At 41.0% G+C, this 23,404-nt stretch overlaps 1 protein-coding gene across 1 annotated transcript in view; it reads left to right on the top strand.

The window, feature by feature from the left end:
- The window catches only part of LOC123983715 (calcium uniporter protein, mitochondrial-like), a 31,527-nt gene extending 17,907 nt beyond the window's left edge, over positions 1-13,620 (top strand). Inside the window, exons 2-3 of the mRNA XM_046070006.1 lie at positions 7,301-7,414; positions 13,340-13,620. Coding sequence (XP_045925962.1) covers positions 7,301-7,414; positions 13,340-13,369 — 144 coding nt within the window. The 3' untranslated portion in view covers positions 13,370-13,620. The remainder of the gene's footprint in view (positions 1-7,300; positions 7,415-13,339) is intronic.
- The last annotated feature ends 9,784 nt before the right edge of the window (positions 13,621-23,404 follow it).

Below are 23,404 nucleotides of genomic sequence, written 5' to 3'. Positions count from 1 at the left end.
TAGTGACTGCCTGCAGCAGCGCCCCCCCCCCCCCATCTCTCTGGGCTGACTGCCTTTCTCCTACTAGTGAGGGAGATGCAGAGGGGGTGAATAACCAAGGCATGAACCAAAACTGAGAGAGGGAGATAAGGGAATGGGGAGAGACAGCCGGATCAGAATGTGAATCGCTTAAGTTGTACAATAAATGTCGGTCACTTTGGCGCACAGTCATTGAAAAGTAGCATTTTTGCAGTGCCTGCTGACAACAGGACTTCAAAGAGATGCGTAAGACATAGAGACAACATAATCTACATTCCCTTCACTCTATGTGCTCAACGTGCAACATTAAATCTGTATGTTTTATTCAAAGTGTGTATATGGGTTCTCTATATTGTAGCCTGTGTGTTTGATTTTATTACTGTATTATTGTGTTATTGTATAAGTAATCACATTGTGAGCATTGTACAAACCAAAGTCAAATTCCTCGTATGTGTACACATACCTGGCAATAAAGCTGATTCTGATTCTAAATAGCTGTGTGCATATGAACATGTGAGGACAAGAGAACGCGGTGTGGTCCAAGAGGGTAAGCCAGAGATCGGACAGTGAAGCCGACCAAAGCATGCATGGAGGGATGCATGGAGGGATCCATGCAGGCCCAAAAATGACGTCAAAACCCTGTGACACCCCATCGCACATGAGAGATGAAACCGTATTGCTTAGATTATGAACTCTCGGCAATCAAAAAAAACTTTTCGGCCATCAGAGATGCTGCGTTGGTGTTTGGCAGATGAGCCTTGTAGGCGGGCTGATTAAACAGTCACGATCCGAGTCAGACAAACACATTGAACCATGAAACTTTTTGTTGCCACAGTTATGCAGCTACCAGAATTACGGTGTTTCTGCTGTTGCTTTACATCATTAAACCACGGTTATGCTGCACAATCATGCGCAGTAGATGCTGGTGCCAACAGTAAGTAGCCCTATAGTATTTTATTGGTCCAAAGTTGGTCAAATTTGTCCAACTGGCTTCACTGCTCTGCATTCAAATCAACATGGTGGCTTTGTCCAGTAATATACGGTCTATGGTGTGGTCTGATGTATTTCTCTATAGAGAGCCTAAGTCCCTCCCCTTCCAGTGCGCCACCATGAAACTTTATTTTGGAAAAAATATGTATGGGTGCCAATGGCAAGAGACAACAAATGTTTTGATCCTGTTTGAATTGTTCCCTAAATTACACATGATGTTTGTCAATTCAAAATATATTTTGTAAGTCAAGAAAGTCACAAAGACTGTAAAAGTATGTAATCAGGAAGACCACAAACCTAAAAGTCATGTTTGTGACGTCTTAATAACTTTTCTCGAAATGACTGAAGCTAACCTTTCTGAAGCTAACGCTGAAGAACTTGTATATGTAGATGATGTGGTGAAAGGACCAAGTCGTTGGATTAAACACATCAGGTGAGATACATTTGTGCATGGAACACAACTAAGTTACCTAGCTAGCCAAGCAGTGAACGTTAGCTAGCATTACAGTGTCTAACTCTGTATATTGTGCGAGACGAGAGATGTAGTTCATTGAGCGGTTTAACACAAAACTAAATGTTGCTTTACTGTTTTATGACAATCTGTGACTTTCTTGACTTATAAAAGTATCTTTTAAATTGACAAACATCACATTTGCAATTCTGGGCACATTTCAAATGGGATAAAAAAAATGTTTTTTCTCACCATTGACTACTGTACGGAAGCAGAAGGGAGGGACTTAGGCTCTCTTTAGGATGCCTTCCATTCACCATCTGCTGTGCTGGTTAAATCACTTAACTGGGAACAAATAGCGTTCCCATTAATTTGTCTCTCATTAATTATCTCTCAGCAGCTTCCCCATCCACTGGGCTGAAATGATCTGCTGCATGAGAACAAATAGACCAAGTATACTATATTCTCACATGTGCCTTTTTTTGGCCGTTTGTAAAGTAGGTATCAGGTGCTTGATATTCAAACTCCCTCCCCTCTCTCATATGTCAAAACTTGAGTTGGTGCTTTTTATTTGTTGGAATTTCACTCTGCTTTGACTTTTCCAGCGGACTTGGCAAGGGTATGCAAGATATTACCATTTGATTCCATGTAGGGAATTATTTCAAAATTAAACTGTTGAGGCTAAGCGGCTCTTGAGTAGATGGCAATGAAAATGCACAGCCTGAATGCCATCTTTGGAGAGCACACCCACAGGCCTATTTGACTGCACAATCTTACACGGATGCCCACTTAACTTAGCATCTGTGACATCTAAGATTAACCATTAGCCAATCTGAGCTGGGAGATCTCTTGCAGAAGGGGACATCTGAGTCTCTGGCTGCTTGCTGATGAGCCCTTTCCAGTAATTAAAGCTGCTGAGGATCACGTCAACTAAGGCATGGGGAATGTGCAGAGGTGACAAAAAGCTGGAGCCTGGCCCTGTCTCGGAGCTCGTGTAAACACTCCAGTATGTGTTGCTGCGGATCAGGCAGCGATCAGGTGTCAAACACAGCAGACTGGCAACCTTTGAAGCACGACGAATGAAGAGTTGGGGTGATTGGAGTTACCTGAGAAGAGTTGAGATTTGACGTGTCTGTCACTGAGCAGCAGCGAGCTCATAACACACTGTGCTATAAGTCAATAAGCAGATCAATACGTGGCAGCTAGCAGTCGCTTATTTTCTCACTGTGACGAGGTATGAAGCATGTTTCTGTCCTGGAGTCCTGAATGTGCCACATGTGATGTGGCTGAACATTTGATACATGCTGTATCATCAAAAATGAAAAATGAAATTTCCCTCAGTCTGTGTTTTGAAGTGTGTTACTTGTCTCCTATACATTCTTCCTAGCAGAGTGTCTTCAATATACCGTTCTGTAGTACTGGGCAATATGAGTGTCACCATGATAATAACAAAGTTTACAAAATTGTTTGTATCTGTCTGTATATAAGAGTAGAGTTACTAAGCACAGAGGTTTTGTTGCAGTTGTTTATCCTGGACCTTGAAACTGCCCCTGTCCTACTTTGCAGTAATTCTACTATATGTTTTAAAATATCAGTGGATCTCCTGGTTGTTGTACCACTGAATAACACTATTTATCACAAAATATGCCTCGTTTTCTGTTAAAGTCCTTCTTTTTGTTATTGACAAGACATTATTTCCCTTTGAGAAATCTGTGTCTTTATGTTTTTGAGCACTATATTGTCCTTGGGTTCTAAAAAAAGACTTGTGGTACCCATCTTTGTTGACATTTTATGCTGGGTCCAGGACTGCGAATCTTTGCCCTCATCTCACATGTTTTTATTTTTTCAAATGAATGTGAAATTGACAGTGCACATGCAGGGACTGAACTGGCCTTCTTCCTGCACTTTGACTTTGCTGTCTTCTTACCCTCCTTTTCTCTGTTGTGTGATCCATTTACAGTGGTCCATATGGATAAAATATCGCTGTATACTCTACTAAAAGTATATAACTATAGTGCTAATTATTGTTATTGGTGTACTGCTCAGCTATTTAGAACTACACATCTCACTCTAGCCATCGGTAGAAGCTTGGAATTGTACCTTTCTGCTGGCTGGGTAACAATATGGAATGTTTTCCTTTTAGCTTTATTCGAGTTACTGCTTTGTATGCAGAAAACAAGCCCGCCTTCTCACCTGTTTGTTGTTAATTGTGTTTTATGGACAAAGAAAAGGCGTTGTCATGAGAGACTTAACCAGCTGGTGCCTTTTTGTATCAAGAGAATAAAGTGGTGCGTATACATTCTGCATGATCCTACTCAGTGTGTTGTAGTTGGTATCTAGAGAGAGCAGCTGTTGTCCTCTGTGGCAATCTAATCAACAGAAATAGATGGGGCCTCCCCTTGGTGCATGGGCTGCAGGCCTGGTGGTGCAGAGAGGTCACAGCAACTTGTTTCTTCTTCCTATTTCAGAAGAGCAATTTGTCACGTTTAGAAATTTCATTCACGCCTGTGGGAATTAATATTTTTGCTTGTAAAGCATCATTTTTAACTTCCAACTTTGGCTTTGAATCTTTGTTGTGTTTCGTAAATTTTTATATAGTGACGCACATTTCAGTCCTGTTGCACATTAATGTATGTGTGTCTGAAGTGTTGGAAGGGTCAATGAGGATCGGCTCAAATGTCCCCATTCAAACAGAAGGGACTTAATTGTTCAGAACAATAGTTTGTGCGGCGTTTCCCACAGTCTGTGGAGATCCTGTTGTTTAGCGGCCCAGAGTTAAGCCCTAATGATATAAAAATATCGTCAAATCTTTCAAGATTTTTCAGATCAGAAATTTATTATAATTCTAATAAATTTTATTTGAATTTTATGTTAAAATTCCACATGATTCTGCAGCTCGTAACAGCTGCTGTTGTAAATACACTACAGGTTTTATTTATTGTGCAATAAGCATATGTAACAAACACTTTTTTTATTCATTTTTGTGGTGTTTATATTGTTACATACACTCTCACTTATTGCACAGTAAGTAAAACCTGTAGTGTATTTTTTGAACGGGAGCTTATTGACCCAAACAGCCATATTATTCTGTAAGTGTATTGCCGCAGCTTGAATTCATTGCCAGAATGAAAATGAGTCAGTTTGGTTGCTTGGCACAGACCTAGCTTCAGTAAATATCCCACGTCACAGCCTCAAACAATCCGACAAATGCTGTTCCTCCTCCACAGTAACAGACATTAGGAGACTCTCTTGGCAGTGCATGGACACTTTTTATAGTCACTGGAGTCTTGAATACAGGCCCCTCCTATGAGTTGATGCTCTATGCCTGACTTGTCATTGATAAGGAAGAGGCAATAATCGTGCTGCAACATAATATCTTAGTACCAAGGTCCACTGACTACCTTAATGTTGAGGACACTGTGTTTGAATGTCTCTTGAGAGTCTTTGAAAGCTCTAGTTTGTGTTGAAAAGTCGGTGTCAAACACGTTTATGAACCATGGGAAGTGTGTTTCATTAACTGTCCTCAACAATTCTTTCAAAAATTAATTCAACATGTTTGTAGCTGTGGAAAGTGAGAGCTGGAGGAAAAGCAATGTCATCAATGCTGGTTATCACAGCATCTCTCCAGGGTAGTTAATGTTTGAGCTTGACTGTTTCCTCCTGGACCTTTGCGGGTCTGCTTGCTGAGAAGTAAAATCGCTTTAGTCTTCTATGGAATATATTTATCTGAGAGAAGCGAGAGACCTAATTTAATGAAGTGTTCTTAGTTACCACTGGCAAAAAGTCAAACAGGCACAAGACAAGCGCTGTCCTTGCTTGTCAAATGTAATTTACAAAGGCTGAAAGTCGTTAAAAGAAAGGTAATTGTGTGTGTAATAACATGTAGAGAGAGAAGGCATTAAGCAGTGGTCCATTCATAGATTGGAGCTCTGACAGCGGAAAGGACACAGCAGATATGTTATTAGAGAATTACTGCTATAAAAAGCCTTTCTCGTGCCAGCCTGCTTATTACAGGCTTTTTCAGTGATTACTATTGATTAAATAATAGTGTAGCTTACATTTACTGGCAGCATGGTGGCTTAGTGGTTTTCTCTGTCATGTCACAGCTGGAATCCACCAGCCAAACGGGTCCTCTCTATGTGCACGTTCTCCCTGTGTCTGCGTGGGTTTCCTGCCACAGTCCAGAAACATGCATGTTTGTTAAATTGGCCACTCTAAACTGCTTGTAGTTGTGAATGTAAGTGTCAGTGTGAGTGTCAGTTCTGTGATAGACCGGCAACCTTTCTTGGGTGTACAACACCTCTTGTCCAGTGCACGCTGGGATAGGCTCCAGCCTCCTGTGTCCCTGGAGAAGCAGTTTAGAGAATGGAGTGACCGAAAGATAGCTTACAATTTATAAAGCAATTAATTAAATTCACCTAGTATTTATTTATTTGAAGGAATAGTTTGGCATTTTGGGAAATATGAGTATTGGCTTTATTGCAGTTCATATCTGTGTGCCAAATATCAAGCTACTGCCGGCAGCCAACTTCACGTCATCACCAGCCAACCAGCGGAGACTCCAGAAAGTCACTGCACCCAGCCAAAAAGTGTGCCAGAATCATTTGTTTTGTACAAGGTATAATGTGTCAGTTAGTGAGCTTTAGATATCAATATCAATATCTGAAGGAGTATTTCTCAAATGTCAACCCAATTCTTACATTATACATTTAACTCAGTTTGTGTGTATTTGTAAACACTGGTGCAAAGAGATCTGTATTTTCACTTATGACAAATACTTTTAGCTCAGATATGGTCAACGTCTCCCACCCATTTTCAAACTCACTCAATCTGAGTAAATCAGGTCCTAACTGTTACATTTTTGACAGCGTTGCCTCTTTAATGTACTGGTGAGGGTGGATGGTTTTGAAAATGTTAGCGCCGTGCCTGACCTTTGTGGTTGTTATTGCTTACCGTAGAATGCCGAGAGCAGGCTTGTGAAGTGTTAAAGTACTGAGCAGCTTGTATTGTTACAGGGTCTGTGATCAGACCCCCTGCAGGCTGAACAGGTCCACTAAGATGGGTTTAATGTAAGTATTTAATGGTTAGCACTAGTTTTATTTCGGTGTGTGCAGTCAAGGTGCTGTCAGTGTTTATAATGGCAGAGTGTACCACTTTATCTACATCTTATCTCTCCTTAGTGCTGGGAGGTAGGGAACATCTGAGTGCATACACTAACTTGAAGGTGAAAGTATTTTAGTCACTCTAGTCTACCGTGACCCTCTGTCTACACCTGCCTACACACAGACACACACACACACACACACAGTTGAAAATCTCTCTTTTTACCAGAAACATCAAAGCAATCCTATTTTGTGTTTTTTTTCTCTAGTATGATAACAGTCAGCTTGTAAGCAACCTTATTCATATGTAGTGAATCACCGCTAATCTTGGGCTTGGTGTGGAGCAGCTGCAGGCTGCGACTGTCAATCAGAGATTGACAGTCGCAGGAGAGAAGGCTGCCTCACATACTTTCCCCAGTGTACACAAGAAGTTTCATATGACAGTTCCACTGTCTTGAATGCACAACTCTGACCACAGGGTTTGTTTGAATTGCAGCAAAAAGGAAATTGCCATGGCCTGTGACGGGAATAGAAATAAAACACCATTACCACTTTCACGCCTCATTATTTTAAGCCTCTAACAGTAGCACACTCTAGTTCCTGATGTTGGCTGTTTTGGAAATAGCATGAGGTTAGCCTTTTTCCATTCATGTTGTGATTATCCCAGACACTTAGTTTCCACTTTGAGCTAACGATGATGCTCACCCATCCTGATATTTTGGTCTGTTTGTGTCTTCAGCAGGAGGTACTGTCTGCTCCTTTCGCCCGTCAGACTGTCAGGAGAGCACATGGCCTACGGTCAGGAGCCCACTCCACACTCTTCAACCAGCCTCCCACTGCCCTGTCTCCACAGGTTAGTGTGTCTGCATGCATGAATTGTGGGTATTACACAGGAATTGAAAACAGGTTGTCTCATTTTGGACAAATCATCTGGCGATTATTTCCTCGATTCATTGATTAGTTGTTTGGTCTATAAAATTTCAGAAAATGGTGATAAATGTCAGTGTTTCCCAAAGCCCATGATGATGCCCTCAAATATCTTGTTTTGACCACAACTGAATGAAATTCAGTTTACTGTCATAGAGGAGTTGACAACTAATTGATTAATCGTTGCAGCTGTACATGAATCCAGAGCCTCTTAATTGTATTGACAGCAGCTGCTGTAGCATCAGCGTTGTTAGCACTTTCTGACGTCGTCATCACCCTGTTGCAGTTTTTGAAGTCATTTGGAAAGCCCAGTCAGAATATTGTTGTGTCATTACGAGGCCGCGATTTCAGATTGTCAATCAATATTGGCCAATTGTATATTGGCAGTCAGTGTAACTTGCATCATTCTGCATCAAGCTGCCAATGGATGCCCAAAGGATGTCAGCAGCAATGGTTAGTTTTATTCCCTTGTGATCTTTTAAATGCTGAAAGAATAAAGCACTCTGTGCTAAACCCCACACTCAAACGCAAAATATTTTCTGTTGGCATTCTCAGTCCAGATGTGTTTTTGGATTGATATTAACTACTAAAACTGCTGTCATTTAATCCCAATAATCCTTCACCACCTGTTTTGACTAGGAGTAATCTGCCGTTGTTTCCATAATTTTCAGCTTATTAGTGATGAGCATGCAAAACCTGTTTAGGGGAGAATCCTTTGAAGGTTGATGAGGTCACTGGGTGGCAGCCTTTTGATAAAGCCATTTCCAGAAGAAATCTATTTAAATGTATTCAAAAATTCCACTGTTCAAAGCAGCCTCACCACCGCGGTGCCGTTACCTTGATTCAGTGTTGTTGACATGAAGCAGTGTGTGCTGCCATACGAAACCAGTTTCATATCAAACCTAAATACGGCCTGCAAATCAACATTTTTGACAAGTGTGTATTTGGATTATAAACACCGGCAAGTTTTGCTAATGCAGTGTGCCATGTAACAGCAGAGAACAAGCTTTATCGGCGACATGTGACTTTGATGTGAAAGAAAACTTATCAAAAGCATGTGTGTGAAACGGAAACTTAATGGTTGTTTGTGTGCATGCAAATAAAAGTGTTGCAAATAATGGGTAGCGCCACATTATTGTGTCATTTTAACATCAGATCATGCAAATTATATACACATAACTTATCATAATATACTTAATTGATTCGCAGACGTTTAATACGCTTACAGCTGCCTGGTATCCATATGCGATTTTAGATTGAAATGTGTCATCTGACAAAATAATGAACGTGTCTCTTTTATTGTGTACGTGACTCAATGCCAAATTAATTTCCTCCTCAGTTATAAATTTGATTGACTATTGCTGTCTGTTTTTGGATCACATTGTCAGTTTGATTTGTGTCGTAGTCTTCAATTTGTTGAAATATCTGTTGTTCCACATAGCTAGTGTCAGTGTAGCTTGAAGGTTTGTGTGGTACATAACAGGTGCAAATGAACACAAATGATTCATACATGTTGTCGTAGATCTTACGTAGATTTATGAACTCACTTTGGATTTTATGCTAAGAAAATGGTAATAATTAATTTCTGACCTTGTAAACAGCAGATGTCAAGGTCCATTTAGTAGCCTCTTCTGGAACTTTGGATTGAAGTTCATATTTTCAGTATGTCAAAAACTTACATATATTCCTTTTGTTTAGTTGTAGATGTTTAATTCCACTTTTTCTGTCTGAGCACTTGAAGGACCTGTTAATCTCGGGGATGAGCTTGTAGCTTGTGATCCTGTAATTATTAAGAGCATACTTAAAGAGAGTGTGTGCATGCATGTCAGAATCTGCATGTTTTTATATCTGTGTAACTGTACTTTGTTCCTTGAGGAACAGTAAGACACAGTCGCAATGTTCTCAGCACAAGGCGTCAAAGCAGTGTCCTTTCAATCGAGCATGACGGCCAGTCATAAGATCCGACCGAAGGACTTCTCAGCGCTGCCACTTTGTCCTTCATCTCTTCTCCAACTTGGCTTGGTCAGACCACAACTCTTTGCACTTGATATTCCTGTGAGTAACGTCCTGCTAGAATCCAATAAAGCAGACGCATTATGTTAAAAAGATCAGCTCAAGGTTAAGTGTGTATATTTTTCACCAGGAAATGCGCTTGGCCCACCAACAGGCTTGGGACAGGATGAAAATTTTATGATGAGAACAGGATATTTGTTCCTTGAGTGCTTGCAATCCTTCTGCTGTGGATAGCAGTGCATTAGCTCGACTCCTTGTCTTTCTGTGTGTGTGCGCGCGTGTGTGTCTGCGGTTACATGCATGGGAGCGAGTGTATGTTCAGTGTGCTTCCTTTGTGTTGGTGTATGCGTATTTATGTGTCATTGGGCTATATGAAATGGAGAAGGCAGGCAGGCACAGGTTTGTATAAGGTGGGGTGAGATGCACAGGGAAAAATGAGCAGAGGCTTCCCCTCGGACTGTGTTTACATTTTACTGCAGCAGGCCACTCAGCAAGGCATTGGGGGGAAGGTCGGTGAATGAGAACAGAGGCAATGTATACATTACTTACGCTGCTGGGAAGTAAAAACAGATTGTCCTAACACGGCCTTGTTCGCGACGGGGTGAAACAACCGAGCTGAGATGGAGCTAGTGGATAGTCCCTAGTGTCCCCTCTCCCTGCCGTGTAGCCTCCAGAGGAGAGCTGTTTGTTCAGAGGGCATGGGAGGGAGGAGACATGGGAGGCTCAGCAGGGAGTGTTTTTCCTTGCTGAGGCTTGTCTCTGCTAGGTAGGGCTGAGGATGATATTGTCATAACTGCAGCAGAAGGAGGATACATCAGCAGAACGGTGACACCGTAACAAAACTCCAGTAGAATGAAAATCAGCTTGCGTAAACTTGTTAGCCTTGCAAACATAGTCTCTAACCATGCCTTCTGCGCCGTCTGGCATTTGTTTACTGCATTGTTCTCAGTCAACACTTTATTTTTTCCTTTTTTTATCTCATTGACATCCCTCTCACTGGCTCCTGCATTGCTGCAGTACAGGCACTTGTTTCCTACTTGGCTAAGCCAGCGCTCCCTCCCTCCCTCCTCTGTTGGTCCTAGGCATCAATCATTTTAGCTGCAGCTTCCCATGAGACCTGATGGGTCACAGCTACACAGACACACAGACACACACCTACCACAATTCTCAGCAGCACTATTCATGCATGGACTTCTCGACCCATCTGCGACTCAGCTCGTACAGATGGGAGCCGTGGCAATTTGGAGTAGTTGTCAAATGTCACACCAATGCATGAAGAGAGAAACCAGCCAATTCATGCAGTTCATGTTACTCGACGTGTCCTAGTACGCAAGAATAGATTGCAGGGTAGGTTGGTGAATGGATCACTGAAGAGAAGATAGACGGGACAGGATAATGTTCAGTAATATAAGAAAATAAAATGTATGGAGGGTAGGGGAAGGGCGGTGGCGTTGTGGTACTTTGAACCTGTTCCATGACACATATCTTCACCAAGCCTTGACTTGTAATGTTCCTCCTGAAGGCGGGGAATACATTGATCAGTAAGAAAATACAATTGTTCAGTCAGTTCAAGTCTTTATTGTGCTTTCCTCTCACTTTGTAGGGTGATCTTTTTGTCAGTGATCTACTCTGACTTGGGCAATCACCCATTGCCCATTCTCTGGCTCTGGTGTGGTTCAAGAGCAGAATGAGCAAGTGTGGTGAGGAGCCAGTTGCTGAAAACAATGGCTGCTGTTTCTTCCAGGGGGCAGGAGTGTTATGAAGAGAGCCATGGAAACAGATTGTTGCTTATTGCTTGTTGTTTAAATGATTCATTGAACTGCCCAAGCCAACACCCCTTTCTTCTCCAAACAAACAGTTTTGTTCTGAGACACAAGTAAACAAGTTAACCTTTTAACTGTTTTTAGAGTGCATCTCTCCTTCTTTTTGTGTGTGTGTGTGTGTGTGTGTGTGTGTGTGTGTGTGTGTGTTTCCATCGCGTCTCCTTTTACGACATCAAGTCATCAAGAGTTTGTGTGTGCCATACTGTCCATTTACTCCAAGTGACCATAAACTGTGCAGAGTGGCTTGTCCAAACTTGTAGCTCATAACCCAGCCAGACAGGGCCAGAGAGGGATTTTGTTTGAATGTTGTCACAAGTATTTGCCGTCAACGCTCATTTAAAAACCTGACTTATTTTTAGTTGCTTAATAAAAAATCATGTAGAAAAGTCATGAACATTCATTCTTTCTTTATAGGGCCACATACCACCCTGCCTTTTCTAGTTTTTATTCATTTAGACAGGAGGGGCGCCTTCCCAGGGGTTGACAGAAGAGTGGAAGGGGAAGAGCCCAAGTGAGAAATGTGAGTGGAAGATACTGTGTGAAGGGAATTGTTGCAATTTGAATCAAAAAGCGTGCTCCATCTCAGAGTCATAACTCAGTCACACCTTAACACACCAACGTAATACACATATTTTTAGATTCCGTGTGACTTACACACAACTGAGGATGTTGTAGAAAAAACTGGAGAAAGAAAACCCTTATAACTCCAGAACTTGCAGGAGAAATGTCAAGTTCTTGTGTTTTCTTCAGGATCTAAGTAATCCAGTGATCGATGTGTGTATAGATTGCAAAGAGGAAATGCTAATAGGTAATTCATCATACTTTTAATGGTGCCAAATTTTCAAAATGTAAACAAATATAGGCTAAAATAAAACAGGACTCAAGCAGCTAACTAACTGACTCCATGGCAATATTACTCTTCCTGTTTACATCCCCGAAAGCCCTATATGGTAGGACTTTGAAAACCCCCGATTTAACCTGACTGACCTTTCTCTGGTCTTAGCTGCACCTTTTGAAGGAGCCTGTAGACCTAAGTGGCTGTTAGTGTAACCATGCCCAATCACACAAGTCACCAGAGATTGGCCTAAAATTTCGTTGATATAATTCACAATTAAAGTGACAGTAGAGACTATGTTTACCTACAAACCTCTCTATTTGACCTCTAGTAGGGTTGTGTCCTATGAAAATACAGTAGAGAGCCTTTATGTAAAGGTGTGGATCTCAAAGGCCCCAGCAGGGGCTAATAATCTGAGCAAATACATTCACAAAAGATTGATGGGACTTTCCTGCTTGTGCTGACAGCATCTCATGATAGTTCAGTACAGCATTGACTCTCCCAGTAGGGCAGGAGGAGGAGCAAGCTACATCTGTATTTTCAAAACCTTTTTTATATTTTTTAGCTTTCGTGGTTGGCAGGGAAGGGGAAAAGGTCAAGAGCAACAAATGAGGAAGCACGCAGTTGTCACACTTCTGTGACTGGATTCTTTGTGTTTATTTGCATCTCTTCAGTTTACTAATTTACCACCACTGCTGTTAACAGATGGATGCAGTTCACCCACTGCAAACATGCAAAATCATCCACTCCACCTGAACATAGAAAGCACCGGCAGACTTGTTCAGCTTTAATTAACTCGGCAGTTAATTAGGATGTTGCAGAGTCCGCTCTGACATAATTGTGTGTGATTTGAGTGACAACACACAGTGAGACGAAAATAAAAAGTCAAATCAGTCTGACATTTCCAAACCACTCCATGTCAGTGTGGTGATGCTGAATGTGCGATGAGATATTCTTGTGTCATTGAGTTTGTTGCCTTCAAATCAAATGGATTATTACATCATGACTCCTAGATACAGGTCGGCTTATCAAAGCTTAAAACTACCTGTAAGGCTGAGATACCATCACAGCATCTAATTACATTATTGATCTACGTGTCTGTGTATATTGCATGCATAAAATTGCATAAAAAGGAGATGTTGGTTCATTTTAAGATTCTTATTCTGTTTTGTTTTTTCAGACAGTCTGTCTGCAGGGTCAAGGCATATAAAGTCCGCCTGGATATTGCTAAATATTGGTAACCAACCCAGTGAATTTGGGATATAAAGGACGGGGGTGTGAAGAGGATTGTGTGACTCCCAAATGAAATATCACCACTCTGAAAATTAAGTTTAAGACACCCACAGTTTAACTTTATCTAGAGACAATCTCTACTAAAACATATAGCATATTGATTTTCATTCACTACAGTCCTTTATGAAAAAGGTAAAATGTATAAATGTCAAGAAATCATTTTCTGCAGATGTAAAATTTTAAATTTCCTCACCGGATCAAAATAAAAAAACATTTCTGTCTACATGTTTGTCTAAACTGAACTTCTGAATTTCTGTGATTGATTTCCTTTCAAGACGTTTTCTGCCGGAGCTGCAGTTATCTCTTTGAGCAAACCCATTTATGTTTTCACTCCCTAAACTGTCAGTGAGTCATCATCGCTGTGTAATAGTTTATTCTAGTCTGAGAAGAACAAGCAGGAATTCCAGCACCACGTGCCCAGGTTGTATCAGTGACACTATATGGTATTTCATAGTATAAATAGATGAACCGGAGTGTAATGACTAAAGCTTGTTGTGTAAACATTGTCGTGATGCAGTCATGTATTGCAGTAAAACCAGCATGTGGCTGAATCTCGGTCGACTCCTTGAGGACTTCATGTAACCTGTGCCTGTGAATTCTGTGCACAGAAATTCATAACATTGCAGATAAACATTAAACACCTTATGAAATCGTATTAAATATAGTATTAACAGTATCAGGACTGTTTCATCAATCAGTGTTAATTAGTCTGGATCATGCAATATTGCATGTACTTATATAGAATTTAGAATACCATAAGATTAATTTTTGTTATCAGCACAGATGGCTATTAGCTAAAATGGATTTCCTTATGCTGTTTTGGGACATGTTCTAGCCAATGTGGCAATCATTGGAACACAAGAATGATATTATAGCCTATATGATCATGTAAGAATATATTTTGTTGGGTGGTGCACAAAATGACTAATAAATAACACTAAAGCAATTTTATAGTTACACTCCTAGGTGTGTTCCATAACATAATAAGCATTACCAGCGGGGCTTAGTCACTCACCAGCTTATTTACTCACTATGTCTACTGTATTTTCAGCCCCTGGTACTCTCTATCTCTATTTTCTCTCTCATATTCTATTTCTCTCTCTCATATTCTGCAGGTGGGAACTGGGAGTAGTAATTCCTGTAATGTAGCAGAAATCTGAATAAGAATAACTTTCCCTTGGCCTCTTTTGACATTAGTTGAAAATGGCTTTACAAGCAGTCATGGGGGCTCCACTTTGCAGGTATTGCTGTCGTAATCGCTTTATGACTATTATTTATGTGTGTGTAAATTTAGACACTGTTGAATGTCTGCAAAGATGATGAATCTACACAGAAGCCTTGGCCTTTGAATTTGAGAAGCTGATGATAAAACCTGACATTTCCAGCTGATATTCTAGGTAGCAAAAAAACCCCAACTTATTAATTACACTGAAGGTATAGTGTGACATATCATCTGTGGTTGAAGATACAACAAACTATGAAATAACCCAAAAATGAAATCCATAACACAAATAGTTGCTAAAAAAAAATGTTTTGAGCATTAAAGGGTATTGTGGTGGCATCAAAGGATTTTCTTCGTTCCATTTAACACCAGTGATCACGCTGGGACCATGCTATGTCTGGCAGCTTGCCAGAGGTGAGGCCCTGAGGCACTGCTCTCAGAGAGACAGTGATCACACTGAGGCTCTAATTTGTAGTAATAGTAGCCCTTGGAGATAAACTTCATATTAACATACGTAAGATATTAACATCTGTTACAAAATAGGAAGATGTTTTGCTTCAAGGTACCTGAATCACTTGAATTATCTTGGAACCAAGAATGGGAAGCAAGCAGAGTTGCAGCAGTCAGCCCGCTGCGGGGGGCAACATGATGGGGATACTTGGATGCCCTTGCCTGAGTTCATTTGCCAACAACCAAGCAAGACTGAATCCTGCAGTGAGGGACTGAGAAAAAATAGACAGGAACAATATCAATGGGGGGGTCGAGTGGTGGAGGAAGCCCTTGAGAAAGATGGAGAATTTAATCATATTCAAACTAAGGAATCGAGGAGGAGAGGCGGCACAATGAGCAGCATTCTGATGATGAGGATTAAGATATCCTGAATGGGAGCGCGAGGACAGAGATATGGAGACGGGGTTTCTCTCAGAGCATTAGGGAGGCTGACTAGCTCACTTTAATTTTAGGTCATGATGTCATTTAGGGGAGATGAAAGGGCAGAGATGGGTGGAAAAAATGGAGGCGAGATGAGAGGACTGAAACAGTCTTTAACAAAGTCGTCATCAGCCATGCAGTCTGATCCAGCATTAAAATATTAGACGCCGTTCGGTGTGGTCTGTGAGTCAGGGTGGTGTGTCTGTCATGACTCCCAGAGCTAGCAGAGCAGGGACAGTCACATCACAAGCAGGCAAGAGGGTGGGAGACACCGCCGGGGACCGTGTGAGATCTGAAAGCCGCGGCTGCTTATTTGACTGCTGGGACTTCCATTACCCCGGCCCTGCAGGTGGGCAGAATGATAGACAGTTCCCAGACTCTGGCCGACTTACTCTCAAATTGTCCAAAGTCTGTGTGAGAGTGGGCTGCTCCATAAACAGGACCTGTGAATATTTGATGCTTGTTGTGGAGTGAAGCTTTTGTTGTTATTAACAATCAGACAAGTAAGACCCAACAGGATAAAAACTCCTAGACTCAATGTTAAGAATACGGTATCTCTGAAAATCATTCTCTGAACGGTCTTCCACCAATAGTCAGCAATTTTTACAGTCATTTCAATACCGACATAATTTCAATATGAAGTAGGGCTGTCTGTGCTCAAAACAGCTGTAACGTCTGCTGACTGAGGAGTAAAGCCTGAGTCACACAAGAAAGAAAGTGGCACAGCAAAGCTAATTTGTGTGCCCTTGTGAAATAGGTGCCGGAAATAGGTCTAAATTAATTGATTTCACTGTTCAATGCTGGTGTGACTGAGCCAAGTAAGCCATGCACTATTTTTGCATAGAATAGTAAGAAAATATTTCATTAAAAGTAATACAATACTTTAGATGATATTCAGTGTCACTGATGAAGGCCAGATGTAAAATGGTCAAAAGATTTTATCTTAAATATAGTATTTGAATTTGACCCTCCGTCTTTATTAGTTAATACAATAGGCATAAAGCGCAAGTGCGGTGTAAACTCTATATCACTGTTTTACATCACCGTACACATTTATATGCCACTTCTACCTTTGCTTAAAAACAATAATAAACTTAATTTATGAATCAAGACAACTTACTCACTGACAGCTAGGTACCATGAATTCTTATTGCTACTACTGTGTGACACAGATCCTTAAATATTGATTTAGTGCTGCTGTGGAAGAACATTTAATCTGCTACCACTACAGAAACCAGTGTTCAGGCAGATTCAGCTTCCCCACTGAAATTCGTAAACACTTATCACATGGTTGAGCAATGAAAAGACTGTGGTACACAGTTACAATTGGCAAATTGGGACTAGTCTTGCTTACATCCTTGGGGAGGGGGGTCCATCCTGATAAATGTATTTGATAATATTTGTGTCACATTGACTTCATCTTGTAGTGCTAAACTATAAAGTCATCATCATAGTTAAAACAAAATTGAGGCCATAAATCATAGCTTTTGCTACAGTAAATGTCTACATGCTCTGTATGAGTCAGTTGTTGTGCTGCTACCTCCCCTCAGCTCCTTCTGCAGTGTCTGAACCCAGTTCTAGCTCTGGCGTGTCTGCATGCCATATGTCCACGTGGACCGCAGCAGAGTAAAACTCAGACGGACTCACTGACATAGACAAGAGGGCAGAGAGTTACAATTCTGTGGATTTTCAAGTATTTCTAGTATTCTCCATAGACAATCCACTGATGAGGCTAGACAGCAAATGCTGCTGCAGATTGATAGCAGAACACCGATCAAGCATTAATATTCTAGGCAATAGAGTTGTTTTCAAGGCATGGAGAGCCATAGCAAAGACACTCAGAGAGGGAGAGAGCTGTCGAAGTTCCTCAAAAGGAACATTCGGAGGTCCACATCGCCATAAATAACAGCTGCTGCCCTGAATGTCACGTTACATGCTCCCAGAGAACAGAGACACAAGCATCCAGGGTCAGCTTTGCATCAAGGGAATTTTGATAAAACTACTCTACTAGCTGCTTTTTGACCATTTATGGCAGCAGCTGTCATCTTAACTAACAATCTGCAGATCCTCTTATTGTTCTCGGGATGTGCCGTATTAATAGTTTTTATATGAAGGGAGACTCCCACATGATGAGATAATTAGGCCTATTGCCATTACTTAAATTGTGAACACAGACCCATGATGATCCCATGATTTATCATTTTGCCATGTACATTTTACCCTTTCTCTTCCATCCATCCTGTAGTCTGACTGTATGGATAGCTTCAGAGTACTGCAGGTGAAAGCAGAACGTCACAGCTCTCTGCTTTCACGCCATTGTTTGAAAGAGAAACAATACGGCAAATTTAATTTCACCTTGAGGAAAGGACCAAAAATACCCAAAACCCAGCACCACCAACAGCGATTAATAGCCACCTGGCTGCCTTGAAATTTAAATTTGACATTTTCACTGTTGAGTTTTAGCTGACATTTAATTAGACTGTCCCTCAACTGTGCAAGCCCAGTGAAAACCTCTTGCATCTTTTTCAAATATTTCAGATTTTAGATTAATTGGAAGGTGAACACTGCTGATTGTCATTCGTATAACTCTTCAAAACTTTTATGAGAGGGTTTGGAAATTATGTAGTATAGAAAACTTCCATTTAGGGCTGTTACCAGCAGTTTTTTAATCTATTTATTATTTTTCAGATTAACGTTTTCTGAGGGGGTGAGGGGGCAGTGAAAAATAGAACCCTCAATTACCCAGAGGCCAAAGTGACATCATCAAATTGCTTGTTTTACATCCCAAAACCCATGATAAATGACTTTAAGCATTGACTAATCAATTAAGCAACTAAACATTTCAGTGCAATTAATTATTGTGTGGAGAATTTTGTGAAATGCTTAATTACCTGGAATATAAAGCATTATTTACCTGAAATATAACATCATCAGCAAGATGTTAAAACTTATGTTGCAAACAGAATAAATCTGTTAATGTACCGTGATTAGATGAGTTACAAGGTACAAAGTTTGTGTATCTGGCTCTTTGCTAAAACATAACTTGGGGGTCAGATTGTGAAAGCATGGCAAGAGATGAAGGAGCGGAGGGAAAAGTGGAGCATCTTGCACCCTTCAGCGTCACAGATGAGAGATAAATTGGTGATGACCTAGTACTAATGCATGTGCTCTGAAGATGATATTTTATTCAGTGTGGGTTTTAATAAATGTGATCCTGAACTTTGAATCCACGAGGGAGTGTTTTTTGCCACAGGAATGCTTCGAAAGGTTGTGTGTGGTGCCTCTTTAATGGACCAATAATCTCACACCTAGAAATCATGGCGGTTTGACAGACTATCCCGGGGCCAACTTTTGTATAAACCTCGGTGGAGTATGGCAGTTTCTCCGTTTGCCTAAAGCTGCTTCAGCAGGAACAAGTGGTGTAGCAATCACAGAGGACCACTGCAGTGCCTTTGTAGAGAACAAATGGGAGGTACTTTATTCCTCAATTCAAAACTAGTGTTTTACCTTCCAATATAATTAATTAATCCAAATACAATGGGGGATGTTGGTGCAAAATGTTGCTTCTCTCAGAGGTGTGCTTGCAAAGAGGATAACTATCAAAGTGGGAAATATAGATGGATAGCAAGGCTTCTCAGAACACTAGTTGTGTTGGGACGAGAAAGAAAGGGAGGATAATAAGAAGCAAGCAGTGCTTATTCAGCAGCATTGATTGGTGTGTGATGCTTGTGAGGTTGAGGAGCTGCAGGCCCCACATTTTCACAGTCTTGAGACTGGGACTGAGCCTGCTAGGGTCAGGGCCAGTGTGGAGTCAGTGAGTTTGCATAGTGTGCTGGATTTTCATGCATTCCTTAGGTGTATGCCAATGAATGTCAGTAGGGTCTCAATTACATTCAAGAAGGGGAAGAACTGATAAAGCTAGAGGGCAGTTAAGAAGAGAGGGAGGAAGAAAAAGGAGTGCATGGAGAAGTTCCTTCATCTAGTCTGCGACAGTAGGTGGGGGGCTGAGTGTTGCGTGACCTGCACTGAAATTAACACGGAGACAAGCAGCTAGTGCCATCTGGTGTATGCGCAATCGCAGAGGGTCTGACCGCACATGCACAGATACTGTATAAATATGCATAATGCATCAAAACACCATTTTCAATTTCTGCACTGCTCTGATCTCAAAAGTGACCCAAGGAAGTTAGAAAACGCAGATGCCGCCCCTCGGCCGGATTGAATCCTTCGAGGAGCAGAGCCGCGAAGCGCAATGGTGGAGCGCTGGCTGTCTTCTAAGCTCACGCATGAAAGCCTGCACTGCTGTTTAATAATGCATCAGGTTTCCAGTTTTGTTGGTCCCAGGGAGGGGTGGTGTCAGGGGTGGTGTGGGTATGAGGGTCCAACTTGCCCTTCTGAAGTAGCCCATGTGTCATAGAAACGGATTCATTCTGCTGAGCTCTTATCCTATGGATTAAGCAAGCTATGAGCTGGCAATAATTAATCAAAGCATGTCCAGGGTCTGTAAGGCAATTCATCGAAAATGGAATGAAAGATTCAGCTGGAGTTATTTATATCGTGCTGTAACTGGTGTGGGGTTTTGATGTATGAAATAGCCTAATCAGGGGAAGATTGTTTTCACTATCAACTTCTGCATTGCAGTGGAGAGGTCAGATTGGTTCAGGTTTTTATAGGCCGCGCTGTGCTTTGTCACGGTTTCCCTCTGAATGTGTGAGCAGAGATTACTTAATACTGTGGCGTTCAAGAATATGACTGCTGATTTCATATCTGTTAATGGCTTTTACCAGGCGAGGAACACAGCCGAGAGAAAAGGCAGCATTTTCTTTCCTTACATAAGCTAGCCGGCGCTGAGGTGGAAAAAATGACAGAGTGATTACTGTCACACTGTACTCAAATCCACTTTCTTCTGTAGCAATTGCTGAGTGCCCGCCTTATCTAGATGTATATGTGCTTTTGTCTGTATTTCTGAGGGGACGAAGAATGTGGGTCGGCCTGAGTGAGTGCCCAGGAGCGGGCGCAGCTGTGCTTTCCAAACCCCACCGTGGGGAAGTGTGGGCCGCAAGGAGCTGAGTGGGCAGGATCTCTCCCCCAGAGCAGAATAGAGAGAGGAGGTGGCATGCGGCACAGCTGTAAGATAGGAAACTGGACACATCAACTTTACTGCACCGCCACAGTATTCCATTTACATAACAGCTGTATAAGATGTGAGCCAGCAATTATTTTGTTTTTTAGTTTTTCCCTCCGTGTGGGGAAATTCAGGGCGAAAACATTTCATTTGGTCTATTAATCAGTTTGTCAGCCATCAGAAAATAAATCAGTACGGATTTGTTAATCACTTATTCATCATTTATCAGGAAAAAAAGCTAAACATTTTCTGGTCCGAACTTGTCAAGTGTGGGGATTTGCTGCTTTTCTTTCTTTTATATCATTGCAAACTGACCGACTTTGGGTTTTGGACTGTTTATTTGTAAACAATCAATTTGAAGTGCTCACTTTGGGTTCTAGGAAATTGTAATGGACATGTTCACCATTTTCTGATATTTTACACACTAAACAATAAATCAATAAAACAAAAAAAAGTTATATCAAGATTGATGTTATGAAAGAAAAAGAGTCTTTTCAGGGATGAATTAGGAGAGTCCCAGTTAAGACTCTGAACTGATGAAAATGTCTGATGTATGAATGTCTGTAAAATTTTTAAGTTGCTTCCTTTATTAGGTTGTAAAAAACATGCTTACGTCTAAAGTAATAATATAAAAAATGTAACAAATGGGGCTTTCATATAATTAAGCTGATTTTTTTTATTATTTCTTAAACTCAAAATAAAAAATACTGCACATCACTGAAATGAAAGCAGGAGAGAGTTTTTACACCGGCACAGTCAGCAGTCTCTTAATGTGCTATAAAAGAGTAATAAAGTTAGAAACACAAGGATACAAAAAAACCTCAGAAATCTCACTGGGGTTGGGGTTGATGTGAGCATCATCCACACACTTTCCGTTCGGCAGCTTTTGATGTACACGCAGCGTATTTCCAATTAAATAGCTCATAAACCTCATTGGCCTGCTCTAACAATCCACATGGAAATAGTCCTTAGAGTTGAGTCAGCAGGGTGTCTTAGCTGATTATTGGTGATGTACTGTAAACTCTGTTCTTCTAGGTTCAGTAATGCAACGGAGTTTCTTGTTAACTCAAAAGCAGGTGGATCATGTGTACTGGAAGTGGCTACATACATGGATGAAGGCAGGGTGCTTTCACTTCCTGCCGTCATATTGATCTATTCCAGTGCGGGTTGTCGTTCATTCTTCTCACTCACCCCACCCTGACCATGCGCGTCTCTCCCAGCTTTAACCTTCATAGTAGCATGATGGAGGACCACATCTCACCTTGACCCTAGCTTTTATCAAACGACTGGGCCACCGGGAAATTGATCACAGCTCCTTTGATTGTAAATAATCGATCCTTGATGTTATGAATTCAGTAGGAGGAATTGGAAATAAAAAAAAAATTGTAAGCATGTTTGTTAAGCAAGCATAATATCAGAACGTGCATGTGTGCAGCAATGCTTAGAATGAGCGTATAGTGTATGCTCTATTGACATGTGTGAGCTGTATGTGAGCCTGTGTATCCATGAATGGTTTCATGAATGACTTTGTCTGACTACCCATGTTATCTGGCCCATAGCAGCGGCACAGGACAGCACATTACCACATAGATGGATGCAGTCATTGTGTAGATAAATGATAGAGATTTCCACTCCCCCAGAAGGGCGCCATGAAATGGGAATTATGTCAGTGACATTATTCCTCAACAACGGTGTCACTTACGCACGCACGCGCGCTTTATGCCATGCTCGGCACCCAGAATTTTCCCTGCGGTGTGACTGGAGATAAAAGGATGTGTTGTGAGGAAGAAGAGATTTTTAAACTGCTGTGTCATTTTGTGTTCAGATCCAACCTAACAGCGCAGCTAAAGAAGCAGCAGTACACATAGGTACTGCTGTGATTCCCAGTCATGGGTACTAAAACCCCAGGGGGTACTACTGCCATTGCCAGGGGTACGTGGAAAGATTGTAGAGTAGAGCTCTCACTAAGAGTTGTTGTTAAATGTGAGTTAAATGCCATGAGAGTGAGTGGAAATTAGTAAGCAAGGGATCGGAGAGGTCTAAACAGTTAGCAATAATAATAAACAATAATAAATAAAGAATATGGTATCAATAAACCGATGAAATAGATACTAAATGTAATGAATAAGCAGTTGAAATGGTTAGATAAAGTGATGGCTAAATAGTTGAAATAGATGCTAAAAGAAATGAGTAAACAGTTAAAAAGGTTATGGATAAATGGCTGAAATAGTTAGCTAAATGTAAGGGATAAACTTCCAGCTTCAGCCGCTCCAAGTGGTAGTAGTACAAATGCAAACTTGACCAAACAGCCGTAATATTGATATTTCAAATGTATGAGAGCATTGTTGTGGGCTAACAGGATATTTACTGTATTTACTGTTTAATGTCAAGCAACATACAGTTTAAGATCAGTTCAACTGAACACATTTGTTCATCTGACAGGGCTGTCGGGGTACATCTGACAAATAAGCTCGGGACCACTAATCTAGTATGCACAGTGGTTGTTTGTGTAGTCAAATAGGAAATTAACATAATAAGATGTCATACATTTTGTCACTTGCACAGAACAAATTCAATTAACCAAACAGTGGCAGTGGTTTTCAGTCCACCCTCAAAGAAGCTCTGCTAACAGCGGAGGAGGACCCTAATAAATCTTGCATATTTCTCCACATACA

This window comes from Micropterus dolomieu, linkage group LG15, assembly GCF_021292245.1.
Source record: "Micropterus dolomieu isolate WLL.071019.BEF.003 ecotype Adirondacks linkage group LG15, ASM2129224v1, whole genome shotgun sequence".
NCBI lineage: Eukaryota > Metazoa > Chordata > Actinopteri > Centrarchiformes > Centrarchidae > Micropterus > Micropterus dolomieu.
The sequence above is the reverse complement of the archived record's forward strand: the minus strand, read 5'-3'. Positions and strand labels throughout refer to the sequence as shown.